We start from the raw sequence: 24,629 nt of genomic DNA on the forward strand, positions 1-24,629 counted from the left end.
TCTGCGCGTAGCGCTGTTCCGTGGGGGTCATGGCACGTGACGCATATGCAACGGGGGCCCATGATGAGGCCTCATCGCGTTGCAGGAGCACCGCCCCAATGCCGGATTGGCTGGCATCCGTTGACATTTTTGTTTCCTTCGTGGGGGTCAAAAATGCCAATACCGGGGCCGTGGTGAGCTTGGTCTTAAGCTCCTCCCATTCGTGCTCGTGGGGGGGAAGCCATTGGAAGTCTGTCGTCTTCCTGACCAGGTTCCGGAGAGCTGTGGTATGGGAGGCGAGGTTGGGGATGAACTTCCCCAGGAAGTTGACCATGCCCAAAAATCGGAGGACCGTTTTCTTATCTGCTGGCTTCTGCATGGCCGTGATGGCTGCCACCTTGTCCGCATCCGGCCGCACACCCAACCCAGAGATGTGGTCCCCTAGGAACTTGAGTTCCGTCTGGCCGAAGGAACATTTGGCTCTGTTGAGGTGAAGGCCTTGGTCCTGTATTCGTTGGAAAATGCGCTGGAGACAACTGATATGCTCCTGCGGGGTGGTGGACCAAATGATGATGTCGTCAACATAGACGTGCACACCCTCAATGCCCTCCATCATTTGCTCCATGATCCAGTGGAACACTTCTGATGTCGGTATAATCCCAAATGGCATCCTGTTGTAGCACTATCTGCCAAACGGGGTATTAAAGGTACACAGCTTTCTGCTGGATCTGTCTAGTTGAACTTGACAGAATCCTTTCGAGGCGTCAAGTTTGGTGAAAATGTTGGCCCGAGCCATCTCGCACGTGGTCTCCTCGCGCTTGGGGATAGGATAATGCTCCCTCATTGTTGCGATTCAGATCCTTTGGGTCAATGCAGATCCGGATCTCGCCGGAGGGCTTCTTCACACACACCATGGAACTGACCCAGTCGGTTGGTTCCGTCACTCTGGAGAGCACTCCTTGGTCCTGGAGGTCCTGCAGCTGCTGCTTGAGGCGGTCCTTGAGGGGTGCTGGGACTCTGCAAGATGCATGAACCACAGGCGTGGCTTCTTGTTTGAGCAGGATTTTGTAAGTGTATGGAAGCGTGCCCATGCCTTCAAAAACGTTGCGGTACTGGTCGATGATGGCATTGAGTTGCGCCCTGAAGTCCGCATCCTGGAAGGCAGACGTGTCCTCTGGAGAGAGAGTGTGTACTCGTTGAACGAGGTTTAGGAGTTTGCACGCCTGCGCGCCTAGCACAGAGGCCTACGAGGAGCCCACGATCTCGAAGGGAAGGATGGCTTTTCGCGAGTTGTGCGTCACTTCGAGTTGGCATGAACCGGTAGCAGGAATGACGTTGCCATTGTAGTCTACTAGTTGGCAGGTCGACGGAAGAATGGTTGGTTTAACCCCAAGGGTCTGAAAGGCTGACCACGCTAGGAGATTAGCGGAAGCACCAGTGTCCAGGTGGAATCGTATCTGGGATCGGTTGACCGTCAGGGTGGCACACCACTCGCCGTCTGGATCAATGCTGTGCACCGACAGCGGCTGGTGGTTTTGATTCGGTGACAGCCTGTTCTTTGTTATAACAGTGACTGGAAAAGGCTCCCTCGGGTCCTCAGTGTCACTGGTCTGCGGGAAGTCGGAATCGGACTCGGTTTGGAGGTAGGTAACTGCTTGTTGCAGGTTTCTTCAGAGGTTTATTTCATTTCCTGGTTCAATTTGAGGCATTGTGCTGTCATTCCAGGATAAGGAAGGTTGTTTTACAGCTTTAAATGATTTTTTTCTTTGATTTGGGACGTTTCCCCTTTAAATGGACGTGGTCCGGGGCCTCTGACGTCATGACGCGCCTGACGTAGCACGTAGGAGGCGTTTGCACATGCGCAGATCGCAATTCCTTTACTGATGGCCGTTTTCGTGATTGCGCATGTGCAGTTCCTTTACAAAGATGGCCATCGACAAAAATCGTTCTCTGCTCTGGGATTTCGGCTTCGAGGTGAGTACTGGCGCTTCTCTTACCTTTCCTCGCTGGTTGGAGTGTGTTTTCATCACAGTATTTGCCGAATTTGTCCAGGACTGACTGGAAGTCGCTTCTGTTTTGCCCCTTGGAGAACTTGAATTGTTTAAAGATTTCTTCTGCTCTGGCACCGGCGATGGTGAGGAGAAGCTCTGTTTTTTCAGGATCGGCCAGGTCTTCTAGTTCGGCTGCCAGCAGGAAGATTTCAAACGTTTGCCGGAATGCCCGCCAGTTTTCACGGAAATCGCCGTGGCACTGGAGCTGCTGCGGAACCCGGATCTTGAACATCTTGCCTGGGTATCGTTGCTGGTTGTCACTGTACGCTGAGGTGCCGGCGATGCGGAGCGGCGGCGGTGGGTTGATGTTCTCCATACTTCAGGATGCCGGAATGGAGATTAGTTGCAGGTGGGTCTCAGAAGTGCTAGTATGCAACCACTCCTGGTATCATGATGTGCTGGATCACAAACAGGTCACCAACACTGGAAGTGGTGCAACTCTATTTTATTATAAGAACAAAGAACAATGTACAGCACAGGAACAGGCCCTTCGGCCCTCCAAGCCCGTGCCGACCATGCTGCCCGACTAAACTACAAACTTCTACACTTCCTGGGTCCGTATTCCTCTATTCCCATCCTATTCATGTATTTGTCAAGATGCCCCTTAAATGTCACTATCGTCCCTGCTTCCACCACCTCCTCCGGTCGCGAGTTCTAGGCACCCACTACCCTCTGTGTAAAAAAACTTGCCTCGTACATCTACTCTAAACCTTGCCCCTCTCACCGTAAACCTATGCCCCCTAGTAATTGACCCCTCTACCCCGGGGAAAAGCCCCTGACTATCCACTCTGTCTATGCCCCTCATAATTTTGTAGACCTCTATCAGGTCGCCCCTCAACCTCCTTCGTTCCAGTGAGAACAAACCGAGTTTATTCAACCGCTCCTCATAGCTAATGCCCTCCATACCAGGCAACATTCTGGTAAATCTCTTCTGCACCCTCTCTAAAGCCTCCACATCCTTCTGGTAGTGTGGCGACCAGAATTGAACACTATACTCCAAGTGTGGCCTAACTAAGGTTCTACACATCTGCAACATGACTTGCCAATTCTTATACTCCTAATGGGCCGGAGACTTCGCACCCACCTTAGTATGGTTTTCCCGGACATTGGCGCAATAGTACGCCGCACACAAGAACGGCAGGGACAGGGATTTTCTCGGTATCGGCCAATTCGGCAGTTTGCGCCCGGTGACCCTGTGTTCGTTCGGAATTTTGCTGGTGGTGCCAAATGGGTTCCTGGTGTAATCTTTCGCCAAACGGGCCCTATATCTTACCAAGTGCAAGCCCAGGGCCGTCTCCAGCGAAAACATGTAGACCACGTTCGGTCCAGAAGACCATCCCCTCAAAAGATTCCCCGCCCCCGGAGCTCATTTCAACAGCCGCAGAGACCAGAGACAAGGGAAGGTAGTCCTCACAATCTTCCACTGGTGCCTCACTCGAAGCCTGCGCAGGTTGTTACGGGACCGAATGGAGATAGAGACGCTGACATGACGGAGGCAGCAGACTCTGACTCCGAGATGGAGACACAGGATGCATCAGAGGGGGGATCCTCGGGTCCACGGGCCGTGGATGTACAACCGTTGCGCCGTTCATCACGGAAACGCCGGTCTCAGTCTCGTTACACGCCGCCTGACCCAGCGCCGCATGCAAATGGTGTCCGGCCTGCGGCCAAACGAGTCAGACGCCCTCCTTCGCCAGGGTCTTCGGTGGATTCCTTGGACTTTGGGGGGGGGAGGGATGTTATAACCTGCCTACTTACCATTGGCTGGGGACTAATGACTATCCCACAATCCTGTGGGAGTATGAGCTTCCCCAATGAGGGGGGCGGAGAAACCACTAGTAAACTCCTAGTATAAATAAAGCTGGCCAGTTCAGGAACCGGCAGGAAGGAGTATGTAGCAAGGGAAGTTACTGCTACTGTTATGTATATATGTTATAGTAAATAAATGTTATTACTTTGTATCCTTAAAACTCTGGATTCTTCGTGGCCCTTACAAAACGCCCCTTGCCTAGTTGGACTGTCTACATATTGTTTTAAGAAGCCCTCCTGGATGCTCCTTACAAACTCCGCCCCGTCTAAGCCCCTGGCACTAAGTGAGTCCCAGTCAATATTGGGGAAGTTGAAGTCTCCCATCACCACAACCCTGTTGTTTTTACTCTTTTCCAAAATCTGTCTACCTATCTGCTCCTCTATCTCCCGCTGGCTGTTGGGAGGCCTGTAGTAAACCCCCAACATTGTGACTGCACCCTTCTTATTCCTGATCTCTACCCATATAGCCTCACTGCCCTCCGAGGTGTCCTCCCGCAGTACAGCTGTGATATTCTCCCGAACCAGTAGCGCAACTCCGCCTCCCTTTTACATCCCCCTCTATCCCGCCTGAAACATCTAAATCCTGGAACGTTTAGCTGCCAATCCTGCCCTTCCCTCAACCAGGTCTCTGTAATGGCAACAACATCATAGTTCCAAGTACTAATCCAAGCTCTAAGTTCATCTGCCTTACCCATAATACTTCTTGCATTAAAACATATGCACTTCAGGCTACCAGACCCGCTGTGTTCAGCAACTTCTCTCTGTCTGCTCTGCCTCAGAGCCCCACTGTCCCTATTCCCTAGTTCTCCCTCAATGCTCTCACCTTCTGACCTATTGCTCCCGTGCCCACCCCCCTGCCATACTAGTTTAAACCCTCCCGTGTGACACTAGCAAACCTCGCGGCCAGGATATTTATGCCTCTCCGGTTTAGATGCAACCCGTCCTTCTTATATAGGTCACACCTGCCCCGGAAGAGCTCCCAGTGGTCCAGATAACGGAAACCCTCCCTCCTACACCAGCTGTTTAGCCACGTGTTTAGCTGCTCTATCTTCCTATTTCTAGCCTCACTGGCACGTGGCACAGGGAGTAATCCCGAGATTACAACCCTAGAGGTCCTGTCTTTTAACTTTCTGCCTAGCTCCCTGAACTCCTGCTGCAGGACCTCATGCCCCTTCCTGCCTATGTCGTTAGTACCAATATGTACAACGACCTCTGCCTGTTAACTATATTAACATACTTGAACTGTGGGGAAATGCAATACCAGCTTTAACTGTTGACCCTTGCCTAGTCCTAACCAGGTGATGCACTCAGCACATGGTGAATGTCTGTGTTGCAGGCTGTGAGCTCTGTGCTCCGAGCTGGCCGATCCTAGCAAGAGTGGGAACTCTCCCGTCCCCTGTCTTTATAGTGCATGTGCTCTCACTGGTGATTGGCTGCGGTGTTGTGTATTCTGATTGGTCCCACTGCATGTCCATCAGTGTGTGTGTGTGTGTGTGTGTGTGTGTGTGTGTGTGTGTGTCTGCACCATGATATACTGGTGTGTATTATGACATTGGAGGCTCTTTAAAAATTTGCTCTTTCATACAGCTTTTAATCACCCCTATTGATAGCCCAGTCTTCGGCTTGGCATTAATATTTGCCTAAATACGCTTCCATGAAGTGCCTTCGGACATTTTCCAAGTTAAAAATGCAACTTGCTCTACCTGCACCAATTGGTTTCCATTATTCAATAAAAATCTGGAATTAAGAGTGTAATGATGAGCAACAAAAACATTGCCGATTGTCGTTAAAAACCCACCTGGTAAATCTGCCATCCTTACCCGGTCTGGGCTACATGTGACTCCAAACCCACACAACATTGTGATTGATTCTCTTTTTTTTTTTAATAAATATTTTATTGAAAATTTTTGGTCAACCAACACAGTACATTGTGCATCCTTTACACAATATTATAACAACACAAATAGCAATGACCTATTTTATAAACAAAAAATGAATAAATAATAAATTTCAAAAATGAAAACTAACCCTAATTGGCAACTGCCTTATCACAAGTAACACTCTCCAAAAATATAATTTAACAGTCCAATATATAATTATCTGTAGCAACGACCTATACATATTATACAGTATATATTAACAACCCTGAGAGTCCTTCTGGTTGTTCCAAACATCGGCCTCTCTCGCCTCCTGTACTCCCGGCTCTTGTGCAACCCCCAAATATAGCCAACCCCCAGCTTGGTTCGACCTGGACCCCCACTACTTTCGAAAGCACCTTTGTCACCCCCACCCAGAACCCCTGTAGTGCCGGACATGACCAGAACATGTGGGTGTGATTAGCTGGGCTTCTCGAGCATCTTGCACACCTATCCTCTACCCCCAAAAATTTACTGAGCCGTGCACCAGTCATATGCGCCCTGTGTAATACCTTAAACTGAATCAGGCTTAGCCTGGCACACGAGGACGACGAGTTTACCCTGCTCAGGGCATCTGCCCACAGCCCCTCCTCGATCTCCTCCCCCAGCTCTTCTTCCCATTTCCCTTTTAGTTCATCTACCATAGTCTCCCCTTCGTCCCTCATTTCCCTATATATATCTGACACCTTACCATCCCCCACCCATGTCTTTGAGATCACTCTGTCCTGCACCTCTTGTGTCGGGAGCTGCGGGGATTCCCTCACCTGTTGCCTCGCAAAAGCCCTCAGTTGCATATACCTGAATGCATTCCCTTGGGGCAACCCATATTTCTCGGTCAGCGCTCCCAGACTCGCGAACTTCCCATCCACAAACAGATCTTTCAGTTGCGTTATTCCTGCTCTTTGCCACATTCCATATCCCCCATCCATTCCCCCCGGGGCAAACCTATGGTTGTTACTTATCGGTGACCCCCCCCAAGGCTCCAGTCTTTCCCCTATGCCGTCTCCACTGTCCCCAAATCTTCAGTGTAGCCACCACCACCGGGCTTGTGGTGTAGTTCCTCGGTGAGAACGGCAATGGGGCTGTCACCATAGCCTGTAGGCTAGTCCCCCTACAGGACGCCCTCTCTAATCTCTTCCACGCCGCTCCCTCCTCCTCTCCCGTCCACTTACTCACCATTGAAATATTAGCGGCCCAATAATACTCACTTAGGCTCGGTAGTGCCAGCCCCCCCCTATCTCTGCTACGCTGTAAGAATCCCTTCCTCACTCTCGGGGTCTTCCCGGCCCACACAAAACCCATGATGCTCTTTTCAATCCTTTTAAAAAAAGCCTTCGTGATCACCACCGGGAGGCACTGAAACACAAAGAGGAATCTCGGGAGGACCACCATCTTAACCGCCTGCACCCTCCCTGCCAGTGACAGGGATACCATATCCCATCTCTTGAAATCCTCCTCCATTTGTTCCACCAACCGCGTTAAATTTAACCTATGCAATGTGCCCCAATTCTTGGCTATCTGGATCCCCAGGTAGCGAAAGTCCCTTGTTACCTTCCTCAACGGTAGGTCCTCTATTTCTCTACTCTGCTCCCCTGGATGCACCACAAACAACTCACTTTTCCCCATGTTCCATTTATACCCTGAAAAATCCCCAAACTCCCCAAGTATCCGCATTATTTCTGGCATGCCCTCCGCCGGGTCTGCCACGTATAGTAGCAAATCGTCCGCATACAAAGATACCCGGTGTTCTTCTCCTCCTCTAAGTACTCCCCTCCACTTCTTGGAATCCCTCAACGCTATCGCCAGGGGCTCAATCGCCTGTGCAAACAATAATGGGGACAGAGGGCATCCCTGCCTTGTCCCTCTATGGAGCCGAAAATATGCAGATCCCCGTCCATTCGTGACCACGCTCGCCATTGGGGCCCTATACAACAGCTGCACCCATCTAACATACCCCTCTCCAAAACCAAATCTCCTCAACACCTCCCACAAATAATCCCACTCCACTCTATCAAGTGCTTTCTCGGCATCCATCGCCACTACTATCTCCGTTTCCCCCTCTGGTGGGGCCATCATCATTACCCCTAACAGCCTCCGTATATTCGTGTTCAGCTGTCTCCCCTTCACAAACCCAGTTTGGTCCTAGTGGACCACCCCCGGGACACATTCCTCTATTCTCATTGCCATTACCTTGGCCAGGATCTTGGCATCTACATTTAGGAGGAAAATAGGTCTATAGGACCCGCATTGTAGCGGGTCCTTTTCCTTCTTTAAGAGAAGCGATATCGTTGCTTCAGACATAGTCGGGGGCAGTTGTCCCCTTTCCTTTGCCTCATTAAAGGTCCTCGTCAATACCGGGGCGAGCAAGTCCACATATTTTCTATAGAATTCGACTGGGAATCCATCCGGTCCCGGGGCCTTTCCCGCCTGCATGCTCCTAATTCCTTTCACCACTTCTTCTACCTCGATCTGTGCTCCCAGTCCCACCCTTTCCTGCTCTTCCACCTTGGGAAATTCCAGCCGATCCAAGAAGCCCCTCATTCTCTCCCTCCCATCCGGGGGTTGAGCTTCATATAATTTTTTTATAAAATGTCTTGAACACTCCATTCACTCTCTCCGCTCCCCGCTCCATCTCTCCTTCCTCATCCCTCACTCCCCCTATTTCCCTCGCTGCTCCCCTTTTCCTCAATTGGTGTGCCAGCAACCTGCTCGCCTTCTCCCCATATTCGTACTGTACACCCTGTGCCTTCCTCCATTGTGCCTCTGCAGTGCCCGTAGTCAGCAAGTCAAATTCTACATGTAGCCTTTGCCTTTCCCTGTACAGTCCCTCCTCCGGTGCTTCCGCATATTGTCTGTCCACCCTCAAAAGTTCTTGCAGCAACCGTTCCCGTTCCTTACTCTCCTGCTTCCCTTTATGTGCCCTTATTGATATCAGCTCCCCTCTAACCACCGCCTTCAACGCCTCCCAGACCACTCCCACCTGGACCTCCCCATTATCATTGAGTTCCAAGTACTTTTCAATGCACCCCCTCACCCTTAGACACACCCCCTCATCTGCCATTAGTCCCATGTCCATTCTCCAGGGTGGGCGCCCTCCTGTTTCCTCCCCTATCTCCAAGTCCACCCAGTGTGGAGCATGATCCGAAATGGCTATAGCCGTATACTCCGTTCCCCTCACCTTCAGGATCAACGCCCTTCCCAGCACAAAAAAGTCTATTCGCGAGTAGACTTTATGGACATAGGAGAAAAACGAGAACTCCTTACTCCTAGGTCTGCTAAATCTCCACGGGTCTACACCTCCCATCTGCTCCATAAAATCTTTAAGTACCTTGGCTGCTGCCGGCCTCCTTCCAGTCCTGGACTTCGACCTATCCAGCCCTGGTTCCAACACCGTATTAAAATCTCCCCCCATTATCAGCTTTCCCATCTCTTGGTCCGGAATGCGTCCTAGCATCCGCCTCATAAAATTGGCATCATCCCAGTTCGGGGCATATACGTTTACCAAAACCACCGTCTCCCCCTGTAGTTTGCCACTCACCATCACGTATCTACCCCCGTTATCCGCCACTATAGTCTTTGCCTCGAACATTACCCGCTTCCCCACTAATATAGCCACCCCCCTGTTTTTCGCATCTAGCCCCAAATGGAACACCTGCCCCACCCATCCTTTGCGTAGCCTAACCTGGTCTATCAGTTTCAGGTGCGTTTCCTGTAACATAACCACATCTGCCTTAAGTTTCTTAAGGTGTGCGAGTACCCGTGCCCTCTTTATCGGCCCGTTCAGCCCTCACACGTTCCACGTGATCAACCGGGTTGGGGGGCTTCCTACCACCCCCCCCTTGTCGATTAGCCATCACCTTTTTCCAGCTCCTCACCCGGTTCCCACACAGCTGTATCTCCCCCAGGCGGTGCCCCCCCGCCCATCCCCTCCCATATCAGCTCCCCCCTCTCCCCAGCAGCAGCAACCCAGTAATTCCCTCCTCCCACCCCCCCCGCTAGATCCCCCGCTAGCGTAATTACTCCCCCCATGTTGCTCCCAGAAGTCAGCAAACTCTGGCCGACCTCGGCTTCCCCCCGTGACCTCGGCTCGCACCGTGCGACGCCCCCTCCTTCCTGCTTCTCTATTCCTGCCATGATTATCATAGCGCGGGAACCAAGCCCGCGCTTCTCCCTTGGCCCCGCCCCCAATGGCCAACGCCCCATCTCCTCCACCTCCCCTCCTCCCCCCATCACCACCTGGGGGAGAGAGAAAAGTTACCACATCGCAGGATTAGTACATAAAACTCCTCTTTCTCCCCTTTTTAACCCCCCTCTTTGCCCCCCACATTCGCCCCACCACTTTGTTCAAACGTTCTTTTTAATAACCCGCTCATTCCAGTTTTTCTTCCACAATAAAAGTCCACGCTTCATCCGCCGTCTCAAAGTAGTGGTGCCTCCCTCGATATGTGACCCACAGTCTTGCCGGTTGCAGCATTCCAAATTTTATCTTCTTTTTATGAAGCACCGCCTTGGCCCGATTAAAGCTCGCCCTCCTTCTCGCCACCTCCGCACTCCAGTCTTGATAAACGCGGATCACCGCGTTCTCCCATTTACTGCTCCGAGTTTTCTTTGCCCATCTAAGGACCATTTCTCTATCCTTAAAACGGAGGAATCTCACCACTATGGCTCTGGGAATTTCTCCTGCTCTCGGCCCTCGCGCCATCACTCGGTATGCTCCCTCCACCTCCAACGGACCCGCCGGGGCCTCCGCTCCCATTAACGAGTGCAGCATCGTGCTCACATATGCCCCGACGTCCGCTCCCTCCACACCTTCAGGAAGACCAAGAATCCTCAGGTTGTTCCTCCTTGCGTTGTTCTCCAGTGCCTCCAACCTTTCCACACATCGTTTCTGATGTGCCTCATGCGTCTCCGTCTTCACCACCAGGCCCTGTATGTCATCCTCATTCTCGGCTGCCTTTGCCTTCACGACCCGAAGCTCCCGCTCCTGGGTCTTTTGTTCCTCCTTTAGCCCTTCGATCGCCTGTAGTATCGGGGCCAACAGCTCTTTCTTCATTTCCTTTTTGAGCTCTTCCACACAGCATTTCAAGAACTCTTGTTGTTCAGGGCCCCATGTTAAACTGCCACCTTCTGACGCCATCTTGGTTTTTGCTTGCCTTCCTTGCCGCTGTTCTAAAGGATCCACTGCAATCCGGCCACTCTCTCCTCCTTTTTTCATCCGTGTCCAGAGGGGATTCCCTTCTGGTTTACCGCACAGTGTTTTTAGCCGTCAAAATTGCCGTTGGGGTTCCTATCAAGAGCCCAAAAGTCAGTTTCACCGGGAGCTGCCGAAACGTGCGACTCAGCTGGTCATCGCCGCACCCGGAAGTCCTCTTGTGATTGATTCTCAACTGCACCATACTGAAATGGCCTAGCAAGCCAGTTCAAGGGCAATTAGGGATGGGCAACAAATGCTGGCCCAGCCAGCAATGCCCACATCACAAGAACGAATAAAGAAAATTACCATTAACAAGAACATTATTTTTTCAGCCGTATGTGCTGTTCCAGTTCCCATTTTGAATCCAGTTTTTTAACCTGTTAAAAAACAATGATTCCTGCAAATCAGGGTAAACAGTGATTTGGAGCCCAGTTTAAAATGCTGCCTTAACGGATGGCTATCCTCATCCGGCTCAAAGTGACTCTTGCAAGGGAAAACAGAAATGGTGCAGTAACCAGGACACTCAAACTTGACCTATGGATGAAACCTCCTCCATCTGCTCCCATACTGAGTCTCTAAACCAACCCCACACCTTATCAATAATAATATTTGCGTAGTGCCAACCACCCCCCGCGCCCCCCCCTCCCCCCAATTGCCTATCTCTTTGTAGAAATGCCCCGTGTACCCGAAAAGTCTAAACAGCGCAAACAAAAGAGGATATCAATTTATTAACCCTGCAAAAGAAAAGAAGGCCTTGGGAAGACAGATAGACACTGAACCGTCCATGGGATGTGGGCATTGCTAGCCGGGCCAGCATTTATTGCCCATCTCAGAGGGCATTGCTGTGGGTCTGGAGTCACATGTAGGCCAGATCAGGTAAGGATGACAGATTCCCTACCCTAGAAGGACATTAGTGAATCAGATGGATTTTTAAAAACTATTTTTTTTTTTTAAAGAGTACCCAATTATTTTTTTTCCAATTAAGGGGCAATTTAGCATGGCCAATTCATCTAATCTGCACATCTTTGTGTTGTGGGGATGAAACCCACGCAGACATGGGGAGAATGTGCAAACTCCACACGGACAGTGACCCAGGGCCATGATTCAAACCCGGGTCCTCAGCGCTGTAGTCCCAGTGCTAACCACTGCGCCACGTGCCGCCCTGTCAGATGGGTTTTTAACGACAATCGACAATGGTTTCATGGTCATTAGACTTATAATTCCAGATTTTTGTTGAATTCAAATTTCACCATCTGCCGTGGTGGGATTCAACCCAGCTCTCCAGAGCATTATCCTGGGTGCCTGGATTAGTAGTCCAACACCAATACCACTATGCCACTGCCTCCCCATGTACCCTTCCCGCCAAGGTCATAGGAAAGGCACCACCTTTTCAAATTGGCCTTCACCTCCGCAAAGAAATTTATACCCCTTCCAAACAAAAGCACAAATATTAGCTACATAGCTATCTTTATGAAAAGCAAATTGAAAAGCTTTCCAGTCACAGAAAGTAACTCTAGCCTTACACAGCCCTTAAACCCAAATGTATTTGCCAATGAGTTATTAGCTTTTTAACTGCAATTTATTTTGGCAGCCAAGGTCGTTTCAAATTTTGGCACAGTAAGCAGAATTCTACAACTTGGAACTATCATGGTGATGATGAATTAAGGGGGGGCAGAAGAGAAGGCTGGTCACACGTGGAGATGGGTGAAAAGAGGAAGGTGGCGGTAGTCATTTTGGACTGGCAAGAACAAAGGCGAACCCAGGCATGCAGGTGCATGTCCATGAGGTAAACATGGCTGACCCCATGGGAAGGCGGAGGGGGAGGGGGAGGGGCACGGACCCCCCCCCCCCCCCAGCGAGTGTATGGACAAACACCACCAGCTCAGGCTATTTCTGTCTTCAGAGGTACAAAGCAGACATGTCTACTGTCCCCACTGTTGTTCGCTCTGGCAATTGAGCCACTGGCTTTTCTGCTCAGATCAGTGGAGGGACATTCAGAGAGTAGACAGTGAGCACTTTCTATATGCAGATGACCTGCTCCTCTATGTCTTGAACCCACAAGTCAGCATAAAAAGCCCCAAGTCGCCACATTGGTACACAGAGGGAGAATTCAGAATGTCCAAATTACCAAACAGCACATCTTTCGGGACTTGTGGGAGGAAATCGGAGCACCCGGAGGAAACCCACGCAGACACGGGGAGAATGTGCAGACTCCGCATAGACAGTGACCCAAGCCTAGGAGCTGTGAAGCAACAGTGCTACCCACTGTGCCAAAAGTCCGGAAAGTTGGGCTTGTTAGGTGAATTGGACATTCTGAATTCTCCCTCAGAATACCCGAAAAGGCGGAGTGTGGCGACTAGGGGATTTTCACAGTAACTTCATTGCAGTGTGAATGCTTTTTCTTATAAATTTAGAATACCCAATTATTTTTTTTCCATTTAACGGGCAATTTAGCATGGCCAATCCACCTAACATGCACATCTTTGGGTTGTGGGGTGAGGCCCACGCAGACACTGGGAGAACGTGCAAACTCCACACACTGACCCAGTGCCGGGATCGAACCTGGGTCCTCCACGTCATAGGCAGCAGTGCTAATCACTGTGACACCGTGCCGCCCATTGCAGTGTTAACGTACGCCTACTTGTGACACTAATAAAGATTATTATATTAGCTTCTGCACTCTGGTTCTTGCCTTGCCATTGCCTAGCGCCTGCCATTCCAAATGAAGCACCTGGATATTTATTAGGTCTGTGGCTCATGGCTAACCTTCTGTAACCTTCTCAGTTGCTGCTTTAACAGACCACTGAGATGAAGGATATCGCTGCACCGTCCCAGCTTGCTAAAATTGCACATTTCAATCCTCACTGGTAGCCATGCAATTATGTCTGTTTCTCACATGCTTCAACTGTTTTGTGAAAATCGCCAACTACCAGCTAAACAAAACCACGTTGTTCAGTGAACATTCAATGTGTCATTAGATTTTCCCGCAAATTGAAAACAATCGCACTGTGTTCTTCTGAAGACCAGCCCTGCTTCACAGCATCTCAAGAGTTGTCCTACAAACCTAAATATACGTGTGGAGGCACACACAAAGAGAACAGGAACAGAGAAGGTAACAAACAACACACTATTTTTCTTGTTTCACCAAGCAAAAGACCCTTCGATTTGCGGAATACTAGATACCCAAAAACGTATGTTTTGATAAGCAGGTTACGGTCTGACTGACCTGTGACTGCTTTCTAACAGAAACTTATTTGATTCTTCCTTGCTCAAATAGGGACTGCTGACAAGTAGTGGTCTAATGAGTGACATCCATATTCATACTCACTGCTGCAATTTTAACACATTGTATTGTGTGGCTCTACAAATGAACCATATCAATTTGCCACGTGTGGCTGATTCATCATATATTGTGTCATGTGAGAGTACCTTTAAGAAATGGGTCTTTAAGAAATGGGTGTCTATCAGTGATGTCAGAGTGTGGGTTGAGCTGGGCTGTCTGTCTGCTTTACTTTCGTTTTTGAGCAGTCTGCTAGAGTGAGTTTTAGTTTTGTTTTCAGAGAAGAGCTGCAGTGAAAGCCAGCAGATGTGCATGGATTTCTCTACAAGCTAAAGAGTGTTCATTTGGGTGATTTCAAAGGGATAACTGCTCTCATTAGAGAATTTAAACCTGATCTCTGTGTTAAAAGGGTCTTTTGTCTTCTGGATGTTGTTTGGGAATTTATCAAGGGTTATCTATTGAGTGCTGTCTTCTATGGGGATTTATTAGTGTTGATAGTTGTTAAGGTGTTTACTGTGGGTTTATAAAGTGTTAACTGGTTTCATGAATAAACACTGTTTTAATTTAAAGTACTGTAACACTCTGTTGAATAACACCTGAAAGGCAGGCCCATGTGCACCCCATAACCACAATCAATTCAAAGTTAAAGGTCAGGTGAACCCCATGAGACACTTTGGGGTTCTCTAAATCCTGGACCTGAACAATTGTGATGGCAAGCATATTGGAGAAGAATGGAGCCATAAACCCAAAATTTGAAGCGCCCGAGAACATTAGAGGAGTTGTAGGTGTTTTGGATAGGGACTAGTCAATGGGAAAAATTGAGCTGAGATAGGAGAAAATGAGTTTTGTGGGGCTTGAGGAAGCAGAAATGATTGGTCTGTAGGGACAGCACTGGTTGCGGATCAGTCAGATGCAGGTTGCACAGGTTAAGTGGAACTCAATTTTGAAACTGCAGGCAGAAAAAAATCTCTAGAAGAGACTAGGGATGTTAACGACTGGAGAAATTATACCTTGGTGTTTAGTAGTGTGTTCATAACGAGTTGCCGTTCAGCCTCAACAAGATCAGCCGCATGCTGTCATACACAGACGGTGTCTTCCTGGTCAGTGAGTTGATAATGCCAGTGCTGCATCTGAGAGAATGGATTGCTGCTTGTTCATGGGGTGGGGAGGATTGCTAATAAGAGGCAAATGGAGAAACTGATAGAACCATCATGCTCTCAGACAAAGATCAGGAAAGGGTAGGAGGTCAGTTCATGCAACCTAGATGCAATCTGATGTGCAGTAGAATTCTGCTGGCTAATAAAAAGTGGGCACAGAGGCAAAGATAGCAAAGGAAAGCAAACTCCTGGTCCACTGTTGGCCTTTTCCATAATTCTTCCTGCACGACCTACCACCTGATTTGATTAGACTACTCTCACATTTTCTGGCTCTCAACGTGTCTCCTTTGTCCTCTTTTGTCTTACACTTCAACTTCTATCAGTTAACTCATCTCCTGTTCTCTACCTAATCATTTTACAGCACATTCTTTATTTCTCATTTTTGAATGTTCTTTCCTTCCCTTGCTCTGTTCCTACTTCGATGTTCACATGTAATATTTTCAGATAAAATGTCATAGCTGAAACTTGCCAGTTCTTCCCACAGATTTGAGAATTTCAGATTTTCTATTTGTTTCAAATTTCCTGCATCTGCGACATTGTTCTTTTGCATTACATAGTTTGATTAATAGGCATGTAAGATATGTAACTCCTACCTCGACAAAGCACTTCTTAACTCCCAGTTGAACTTCACCATCACAGGCCCGCAACATGGTTTCCATCTCCTCGCGCACGACATAGCTCCCAGATTCATTAGCAAAGAGGTTAAAAATGTCTGCAACAGGATTAAATACAAGTTAAAATGCATTTGTAAAACATTGTACTATATTTTGATGAAAATAGGGACCGCATTTCTGTAAATTATGTCCCCATTTTCATTTCTCCCTCAAATTAAGAACAACCTTGCATCACCCAGAGTCAGGAAAATGAGAAGGCCAGTCTGCAGAAATGTCATAGATACTATAAAATCTAGGGGGTCCGTTTGAGGAAATAAACTGAGTTAAATGTCCTCTAAATGTTTGTCAAGGACACCAACAGAATCTTTCATAACTTTATCATTTTATTTAAATAACCGTGGGCATGTCATTAACTCTGAACAGACAGGGCAATTGCCTACCTCTGCTATTAATTCCTACCTTTGGGCTGTGGGGGTGAGACCCACACAGACACGGGGAGAAAGTCCAAATTCCAAATGTACAGTGACCCGGGGCTGGGACCGAACCTGGGTCCTACTCGTGGTGATCATTTAAAATTATTAACCCCCGATCCATCTCCCAAGTCAGTAGAATAGGCTTCCACTATTCATTAGATCAATAGTCTTCAAACCTTAAGTGTTTTTTTACTGTCTCCTCTTAACTTTAATTGCTCCAGTGGATATCAGTCCAACAATTTAAACTTGTTCTTAAAATAAACTGTAGTTTTCAAATCTTGGCATCTTTGAGCACTTCAAATAGCTTTAATTTCCTTTCTTTAATGGAATTCCCAAAATTGCAAAGTTTGTGGTCTAACCAATGCTTTGTACAAAGTCTTTAGTATTTCTTTACTCATTTACTTCCTATCCATATTTAGACAATCACATTCTTTTGGCCAATTTATCTTTCTACCTGCCGTCATACTTGTAATGTAGAAATTGGTTGGTGAGGTTGCCAACCAGGTGCTTAAAAGATCAATGCCGTCATGTCAAGAAAATATGCAAACTGCAATTTTACAAATAGGTTCAATGACAGCAACATATCCTGGTTCAATAAATAGCTACTGGAAGAAAAGAATGAGTTGCAAGAGCCCAGAAGAGCAACGTTTCGCCTCAGTTGGAGCTCAGCCTCGAGATGTCCATGGACAGGATTTTTCTACTCTTAAAATTGCCCCTTTTGTGGAATGAGTAGAAGCAGTTTGATTCTTGCAAGTACAAAAGCAAAGTTCTGGGATGCTGGAAATCTGCAAAAAAAAAAAAACAGATATGCTAGAAACACCCAGTGGATCAGACAGCATCTCTGGAGAGAGAAACAGCGGGGGCGATTCTCCAATATGGAGCCCAAGTGTTCACACCGTCACGTTTCACGACGGTACAAACCATGCCCAGGTACGACTGATTCTGGTCCCCAGGGGGCCAGCACGGCGCTGGAGCGGTTCACGCTCCAGCCAACTTTCCGGAGCCAAATGGGCACCACGCCTACCCGCGCATGCGCAGTTGGGCCGCGCCAACCTGCGCAGGGGACCTCTTTAGTGCACTGGCCCCGACTCAACATGGCGTCGATGTTCAGGGGCCGGCCGCGCCATAAGGTACCGGGGGGGGGGGGGGGGGGGGGGGGGGGGGGGGGGAGAAAATCGCTGGACCCCGATCGCCGGCCAGCCCCCATCGGAGCCCCCCCCCCCCCCCCCCCCAACCGTTCGTGCAGAGTGCCCGCTGGCAGCGACCAGGGGTGAACAGCGCCGGCAGGACTCTGTCAGCGCCGCGCCAAATACGGTGGCGCAAATAGTGCCTCGGAGAATCGTGCGCCGGTGTCGTGGCGCGGTTGTGGCGATTCTCCGGCCCGGCGCGGGGCTCGAAGAATTGCCCCCAGAGTAATTTGTTTCAGGTCGGCGACCTTTCATGAGAAGTGGGAAAGTTAGAAACGCAATAGGTTTTTGAGGCAGAGAAAAAGTGAGGGTGTGAAAGGAGCGGGTCTGTGACAGGCTGGCAGAAAGGAGACATTTGATATGTGGTGCACGGCCAAATGAAGTGCTGATGGAGCAAATAAAACAGATTTGTATTGCGGCGTGAAAAATTAGAGCAAAACTTGCAAAGAAAAAAGAATGAGAACGAGGGCAGAGGTTATGGTCTGAAATTGTTGAACTCATTTGTGTGAGTCCCAAAGGCTGAAGTGTTGTACCTCGAGCTTATGTCAAGCCTCATCGGGCCATTGCAGGAGACAAAGGTCAGGGAGTATGAGAGCAAGGTGAATTAAAATAGCAGGCAACTAGAAATGTGCAGTCACACTTGCAGACTGAATGGGGGCGTTCTACAAAGTGATTATCTAATCTGCATTTGGTCTTCCCAATGTAGTTCAGACTGCCTCATGAACACTAAAGTATACTACATTTCAAGAAAGTACATGGAAATTGCTGTTTCACCTGGAATAAGTAGTGTTTGTGGTCTTGGACGGTGAGGAGAGAGGAGGTAAAAGGGAGTGCTACATCACCTGCACTTGCATAGAAAGAACCTGTGAGAAGGGCAGGGTGACTTAGAGGTCATTCAGAAGTGGACCAGGGTGTTGTGGAACATTAGTCCTTTCAGAATGTTGAAAGGGTGGTGCCATAGAGTTGGTGGAATTGGCAGCAGACAGTTTCTCTCAACTAAGGATTCACCTACCTCAGCCCCCTTTATGCTTGCTTTTCCTTTGCAGGTTTTGATTTTACTCTCATTTTTGCTTTTTGGTGGCATACCATTCTTGACACACCTATTTCTTTATTTGTCCCATTACTACTCTGTCTTACCCCACCATTTATTTTGTCACTTAGCTTCTCCTGTCCTCCATCCCATTACACTTTTCCTTTTGCTCTTCTTTCCACTTTCCCCTCTTTCATTTGCTTAATGCTTGTTGCATTGCTTTTGAAAGATCACCTGCTCAAAATATCAACTGCGTTTCTCTCTACACACATGACCTGTTGAGTATTTCCAGCATTTTTATTTTTGCATGTGTTTAGCGTTAGTAGAGGTTTAGACCAACATCTTCTCGTTTAAAAAAAAAATTCAAATAAATGCCAGTGCAGGGGCCGTAGTTGTGAATATAAATATGAAGCATTTACAATGTAATAACACTTTTACATTTATTTTATTTTCTAAATAAAAGCTAGCTATCTGAATACCATAGATATATTTTGGTGCCATTCAGAACACACTATAGCTTTGTTTATATTCAATTTTCTTTTCTCCAGAAGTACAATGTGTGAACCATCTTATATCCTTTAGAGGACACACACTTGTGTTAAGTGCCAAAGAAATTGAACAATTGGTCATGCTTTGCAACATTAGAGAGAATTAGGAGTTTCTGGAGCATCACCTCCATAACTAGTTCACGGAGTCTGTTCGACAGTTCAAGACACAGGGAGAATGTAGTGTGGGTGACAACTGCCAGACAACCTTCACATTACTGAAGAGTCATCATATTGGATTCAAAACATTAACTCTGTTTCTCTCTCCACTGATGCTGCTAGATCTACTGAGTTTTTCCAGCACTTGTCGTTGGGCAAGTATGTGATAAAAATTGTCAGTGACTGACAGCAGAGTGATCCCGAGCAGCATTGTGGTACCACAGAGCAAGGGATTACCAAAGGGGTTGAGAATAAGTAGATTATAAGAATAGGAGAATGATAATAGTGGAGGAGTCGATAGTCAGGAATACATATGCGTCCTTTTTCTCTAGTCTTTAATGTATGTTGAGCATAATACATCTAGTGCCAAAGAATGAACATTGTGGAATAAATGGAAAAACATTCTGGAAAGGCAGAATAGGCTGTGCTCCACATTGGAAACCATGACAAACAAATGCATTTAAGGGAGTTGATGGAGTTAAGCACATGATTGAAAACAAAAACTTCATGAGTGGTAATCTCTTAATTGCTTCCTGCGCTAGGTTTAAAACAGGATAAGGAAAGGATCACAAAAGTCAATGGGTCATTACAGAGTTGTTGAATGGAGGGTTCGCATTCTAGGCAGAAACTGCAAAATTTCTGGAAAATAACTTGAAGGAATGACATCATCTGAATTGAAATGGTCCCCATGTCCTCCTTTCAGGAAGGCTAAAGGGGATAGTGGGAGAAGTTTTAAATTAAGAGGGTAGGAATTATTAGAAAAATCTAGATTTGAGACTAGAGGGAGAGCAGGGGTTAAAAAATCTATTGGACTAGGCATGGCTAAAAAAGAAACTATCAGACGGAAAAGAAAAGCAGGATATAAGGAAGCAAGGGATAAAAATACAAGTGAGGATGGAATAAGGGATATCAAAAAAGGGATTTAGGAAAAAGAGCACATGCTCCGAACAAAACTGATGCTGTAACTGAATAGTATGTCTGAAAATGTACAAAACATTCAAGACAGATGTGGAGAGTGAGAAACATCATCTAAATAAGGATTCCATATTTAGCACAAAGAGAGTTTAGAAAGGACTGGAAACCTTTATTCTTGGTTATACTAGTTTCAGGAGAGATTGGGAGGGAACAAGAGCATATTGCTGATTCTACTGCAGCACTAGAATGCAAAGATGACATAGGGTAGAATCCATATCAAATAAGAAATAGATAGATAAGTTCTTGATGTTCAACACAGGCAACCAGATACCAGAGTTTAGATAAGGGCAGCATGGTAGCATTGTAGGGCAGCACGGTAGCATTGTGGATAGCACAACTGCTTCACAGCTCCAGGGTCCCAGGTTCGATTCCGGCTTGGGTCACTGTCTGTGCAGAGTCGGCACATCCTCCCCGTGTGCGCGTGCGTTTCCTCCGGGTGCTCCGGTTTCCTCCCACAGTCCAAAGATGTGCAGGTTAGGTGGATTGGCCATGATAAATTGCCCTTAGTGTCCAAAATTGCCCTTAGTGTTGGGTGGGGTTACTGGGTTATGGGGATAGGGTGGAGGTGTTGACTTTGGGTAGGGTGCTCTTTCCAAGAGCCGGTGCAGACTCGATGGGCCGAATGGCCTCCTTCTGCACTGTAAATTCTATGATAATCTATGAACTCAAGAGATGCAGCCCAGGACAGAACAATAATACAGCCTCAATATTTAACCTTCATCTTCTGCCATTTCCAGTGCAATACCGCCACCAAATAGAACTTCCTTTCTCTTTCCCATTCTCTCTGCAACACCCTGATCATTCAATAACTAATGTGAAAGTAGGAATACCATTACAAAATAGGGAACACAAGTTCAATGTAGGAAGAAAATAAATGAAAGAAGAATCGCCAATACAAGTGCTGGATTGAAAACAAAGCGAAGTTCAGGAAGATAAAAGGGATTGGCTCAAAATAACTCAGCTGAAGCATTAGCAATGATCTGTAATGAGAAATGTTCAAATATGCAAAGAGCACAAAATAAATATACTCCCTCAAATACAGAGAAGGTATGAAGCTTAGAGGACTGCGAACAGATTTATTAAAGACAAAAACTTAAATGAGAAGAAAGCGATGACAGTAAAGCTATCAATATCAAAAGTATAGTGGGACGGTGAGAAGGAAGATTAGAAAGGGATTAAAAGGGGATATGGAAAAAGGTAGATAATTGAAAAGAAAACAGTAAGGGGTTTGATAGTAATATAAACATAGAACAGTTATAAAAATGGTAGGATCATTCAGGAATTAAGAAAGGCTGATGACAACTTTTGAAGATGAAGGTATGACGGAAGTATGTAATAAGTATCTCTTTTACAAGTATGATGCCGGTGAGAATGTAAGCTGATCAAAGGCAGATATGGAACAATTTATTGAACTTTGTAGAAAAGTGGTTATGAAAAAGACAAGATGGAGGAGTCATTGAATCCTGATGACAAGCACCACAGGCTGTTAATATTCTGAGAAGAAAACAAAGCAACTGGCTAAAGCTTTTTAATCTTAGAAATCCAAATTGTGGCACAAGACAGGGGAGCTAATATCCCTTTCATGAAGGAGGGGGGAATAAATTGGGTAAGTGAATAGTGAGAAACTAGGAACCATGGAAGATTCTATTTGAAGTAATGTTCATTTTGGGTACCAAAGCACAGGAAAGACACAATGGCCTAGAGCTGACAACAGATTCACCAGAATGATATCAGGGCTTAAGGAGTTAAATTAGGAGTATATGTTGCATTATCATGGATTGTTTTCTCGAGTTTGGAAGGTCGAGTGTTGATCTAATTGGAGTTGTTTAATGGGATGGGTGGGTAAAGAGAAAATATTTCTTTTGGTGGGAGAATCCAGAACAAGGTGACACATTCTTCAAAATTGAGCTAGATCAATTAGGAGTGAAATCAAGAATACCTTTGCGCACAAAGGGCAGTGGAAATTTGGAAAATCTTCTCTGAAAGCTGTGAATGCTGGGTCAATTCACATTTTTTGGACCAAGATCAATATTTTTTGGAAGCTGAGAATACCAAGCAATACCTAGCACTGATGGTGAAATTGTGTTGAGGTACAAATTAGCGATAATCTGATTTAATTGCAAAACAGTCTCAAGGGACTAAACAGCCTAGCCTGTTCCTATATTACTAAATACCATCCATCTAATCGCAGCTGCGGAAAAACCCTTCCAATCCATAACTTGAGGTAATTGTACAAACTATTTAGAAATATGTGCATAATTCAGGGACTTTTTGCTGGATTTATTTTTTGAGATATGCCATTAGAGTTTTTGTTCAAGAAACACAAAAAATACAAGAGCACAACTGGTACAGTACAGAAAATTATTACTACCAATGTAAGAACACGCAAGGCAGGATAAATTCAGAACAGACTTTAAGAACTAGTGTCTACAGTTTTAATATGTGATCAACCGGGAAATGGGGGGAGAAAGAGGATACGGCCATATAAATAAGATCGAATAATATCTCAGGCCACACATCTTTATGTACAGCGAGGTCAAGACCAAAAATATGACTCATAGGAAACCCTGCAGAAATTAGGTCAGACAAGATAGAGCCAATAAATTTGAAGTAGGGGGTCCCACACTTCACGGAATGCATCAAACTTAATATGGATAACAGATGGCAAAAATCCCACAGAGATACACTCCATGACTATTTTATGCCAATTTTGAATTGAATGATACTTGTTACTGATCCAGGAGCAGGGGATATTTTTATGGCCTGCAAAAGTTAGGATGATATACAGCCTTTTCTCATTAACGTCAAGAATTCTTTTATCTCAAAGACCCAGAATTAGAAATGGGTCGAATTATAAGGCTCTGTGAAATATCCTCGAAAGCACCTTTACTACACTAGACTGTTGCTAACTTTTGGTTGGTTCAATTTGCTCTGTTTTATAACCTTTGCTCTAGAGTCGCCAGGTATCTTTATTTTTTTTTAATAAATATTTTATTGAAAATTTTTGGTCAACCATCACAGTACATTGTGTATCCTTTACACAATACTATAACAGTATAAATAACAATGACCTGTTTTATAAACAAAGAATAAATAATATATAACAAAAACGGAAACTAAAACTAAATGGCAACTGCCTTGTCTCAGATAAACACTCTCCAAAAATATGATTTTAACAGTCCAATATACAATTATTTATAGCAACGACCTATACATATTATACATATATATTAACAACCCTGAGACTCCTTCTGGTTCCTCCCCCCCCCCCCCCCCCCCCCCCCCGGGCTGCTGCTGCTACCTTCTTCTTTTCCATTCCCTCTATCTTTCTGTGAGGTATTCGACGAACGGTTGCCACCGCCTGGTGAACCCTTGAGCCGATCCCCTTAGGACGAACTTAATCCGTTCCAGCTTTATAAACCCTGCCATGCCATTTATCCAGGTCTCCACCCCCGGGGGCTTGGCTTCCTTCCACATCAACAGTATCCTGCGCCGGGCTACTAGGGACGCAAAGGCCAAAACATCGGCCTCTCTCGCCTCCTGTACTCCCGGCTCTTGTGCAACCCCAAATATAGCCAACCCCCAGCTTGGTTCGACCTGGACCCCCACTACTTTTGAAAGCACCTTTGTCACCCCCACCCAGAACCCCTGTAGTGCCGGACATGACCAGAACATGTGGGTGTGATTCGCTGGGCTTCTCGAGCATCTCGCACACCTATCCTCTACCCCAAAAAATTTACTGAGCCGTGCTCCAGTCATATGCGCCCTGTGTAACACCTTAAATTGAATCAGGCTTAGCCTGGCACACGAGGACGATGATTTTACCCTACTTAGGGCATCCGCCCTCAGCCCCTCCTCAATCTCCTCCCCCAGCTCTTCTTCCCATTTCCCTTTCAGCTCATCTACCATAATCTCCCCCTCGTCCCTCATTTCCCTATATATATCTGACACCTTACCGTCCCCCACCCATGTCTTTGAGATCACTCTGTCCTGCACCTCATGCGTCGGGAGCTGCGGGAATTCCCTCACCTGTTGCCTCGCAAAAGCCCTCAGTTGCATATACCGGAATGCATTCCCTTGGGGCAACCCATATTTCTCAGTCAGCGCTCCCAGACTTGCGAACTTCCCATCCACAAACAGGTCTTTCAGTTGCGTTACTCCTGCTCTTTGCCATATTCCAAATCCCCCATCCATTCTCCCCGGGGCAAACCTATGGTTATTTCTTATCGGGGACCCTACCAAGGGTCCCGTCTTTCCCCT

The 24,629-nt window shown here is 46.9% G+C and overlaps 1 protein-coding gene across 2 annotated transcripts in view; it reads right to left on the minus strand.

Annotated features, from left to right (window-relative positions):
• Positions 1 to 24,629, minus strand: part of usp32 (ubiquitin specific peptidase 32) — a 269,634-nt gene that overhangs the window by 132,595 nt on the left and 112,410 nt on the right. For both annotated transcript variants that reach the window (XM_072469512.1, XM_072469511.1), the window contains exon 4: positions 15,980 to 16,098. In XM_072469512.1, the coding sequence (XP_072325613.1) occupies positions 15,980 to 16,098 (119 nt within the window). The remainder of the gene's footprint in view (positions 1 to 15,979; positions 16,099 to 24,629) is intronic.

Source organism: Scyliorhinus torazame, chromosome 12 (genome assembly GCF_047496885.1).
Source record: "Scyliorhinus torazame isolate Kashiwa2021f chromosome 12, sScyTor2.1, whole genome shotgun sequence".
Lineage (NCBI taxonomy): Eukaryota > Metazoa > Chordata > Chondrichthyes > Carcharhiniformes > Scyliorhinidae > Scyliorhinus > Scyliorhinus torazame.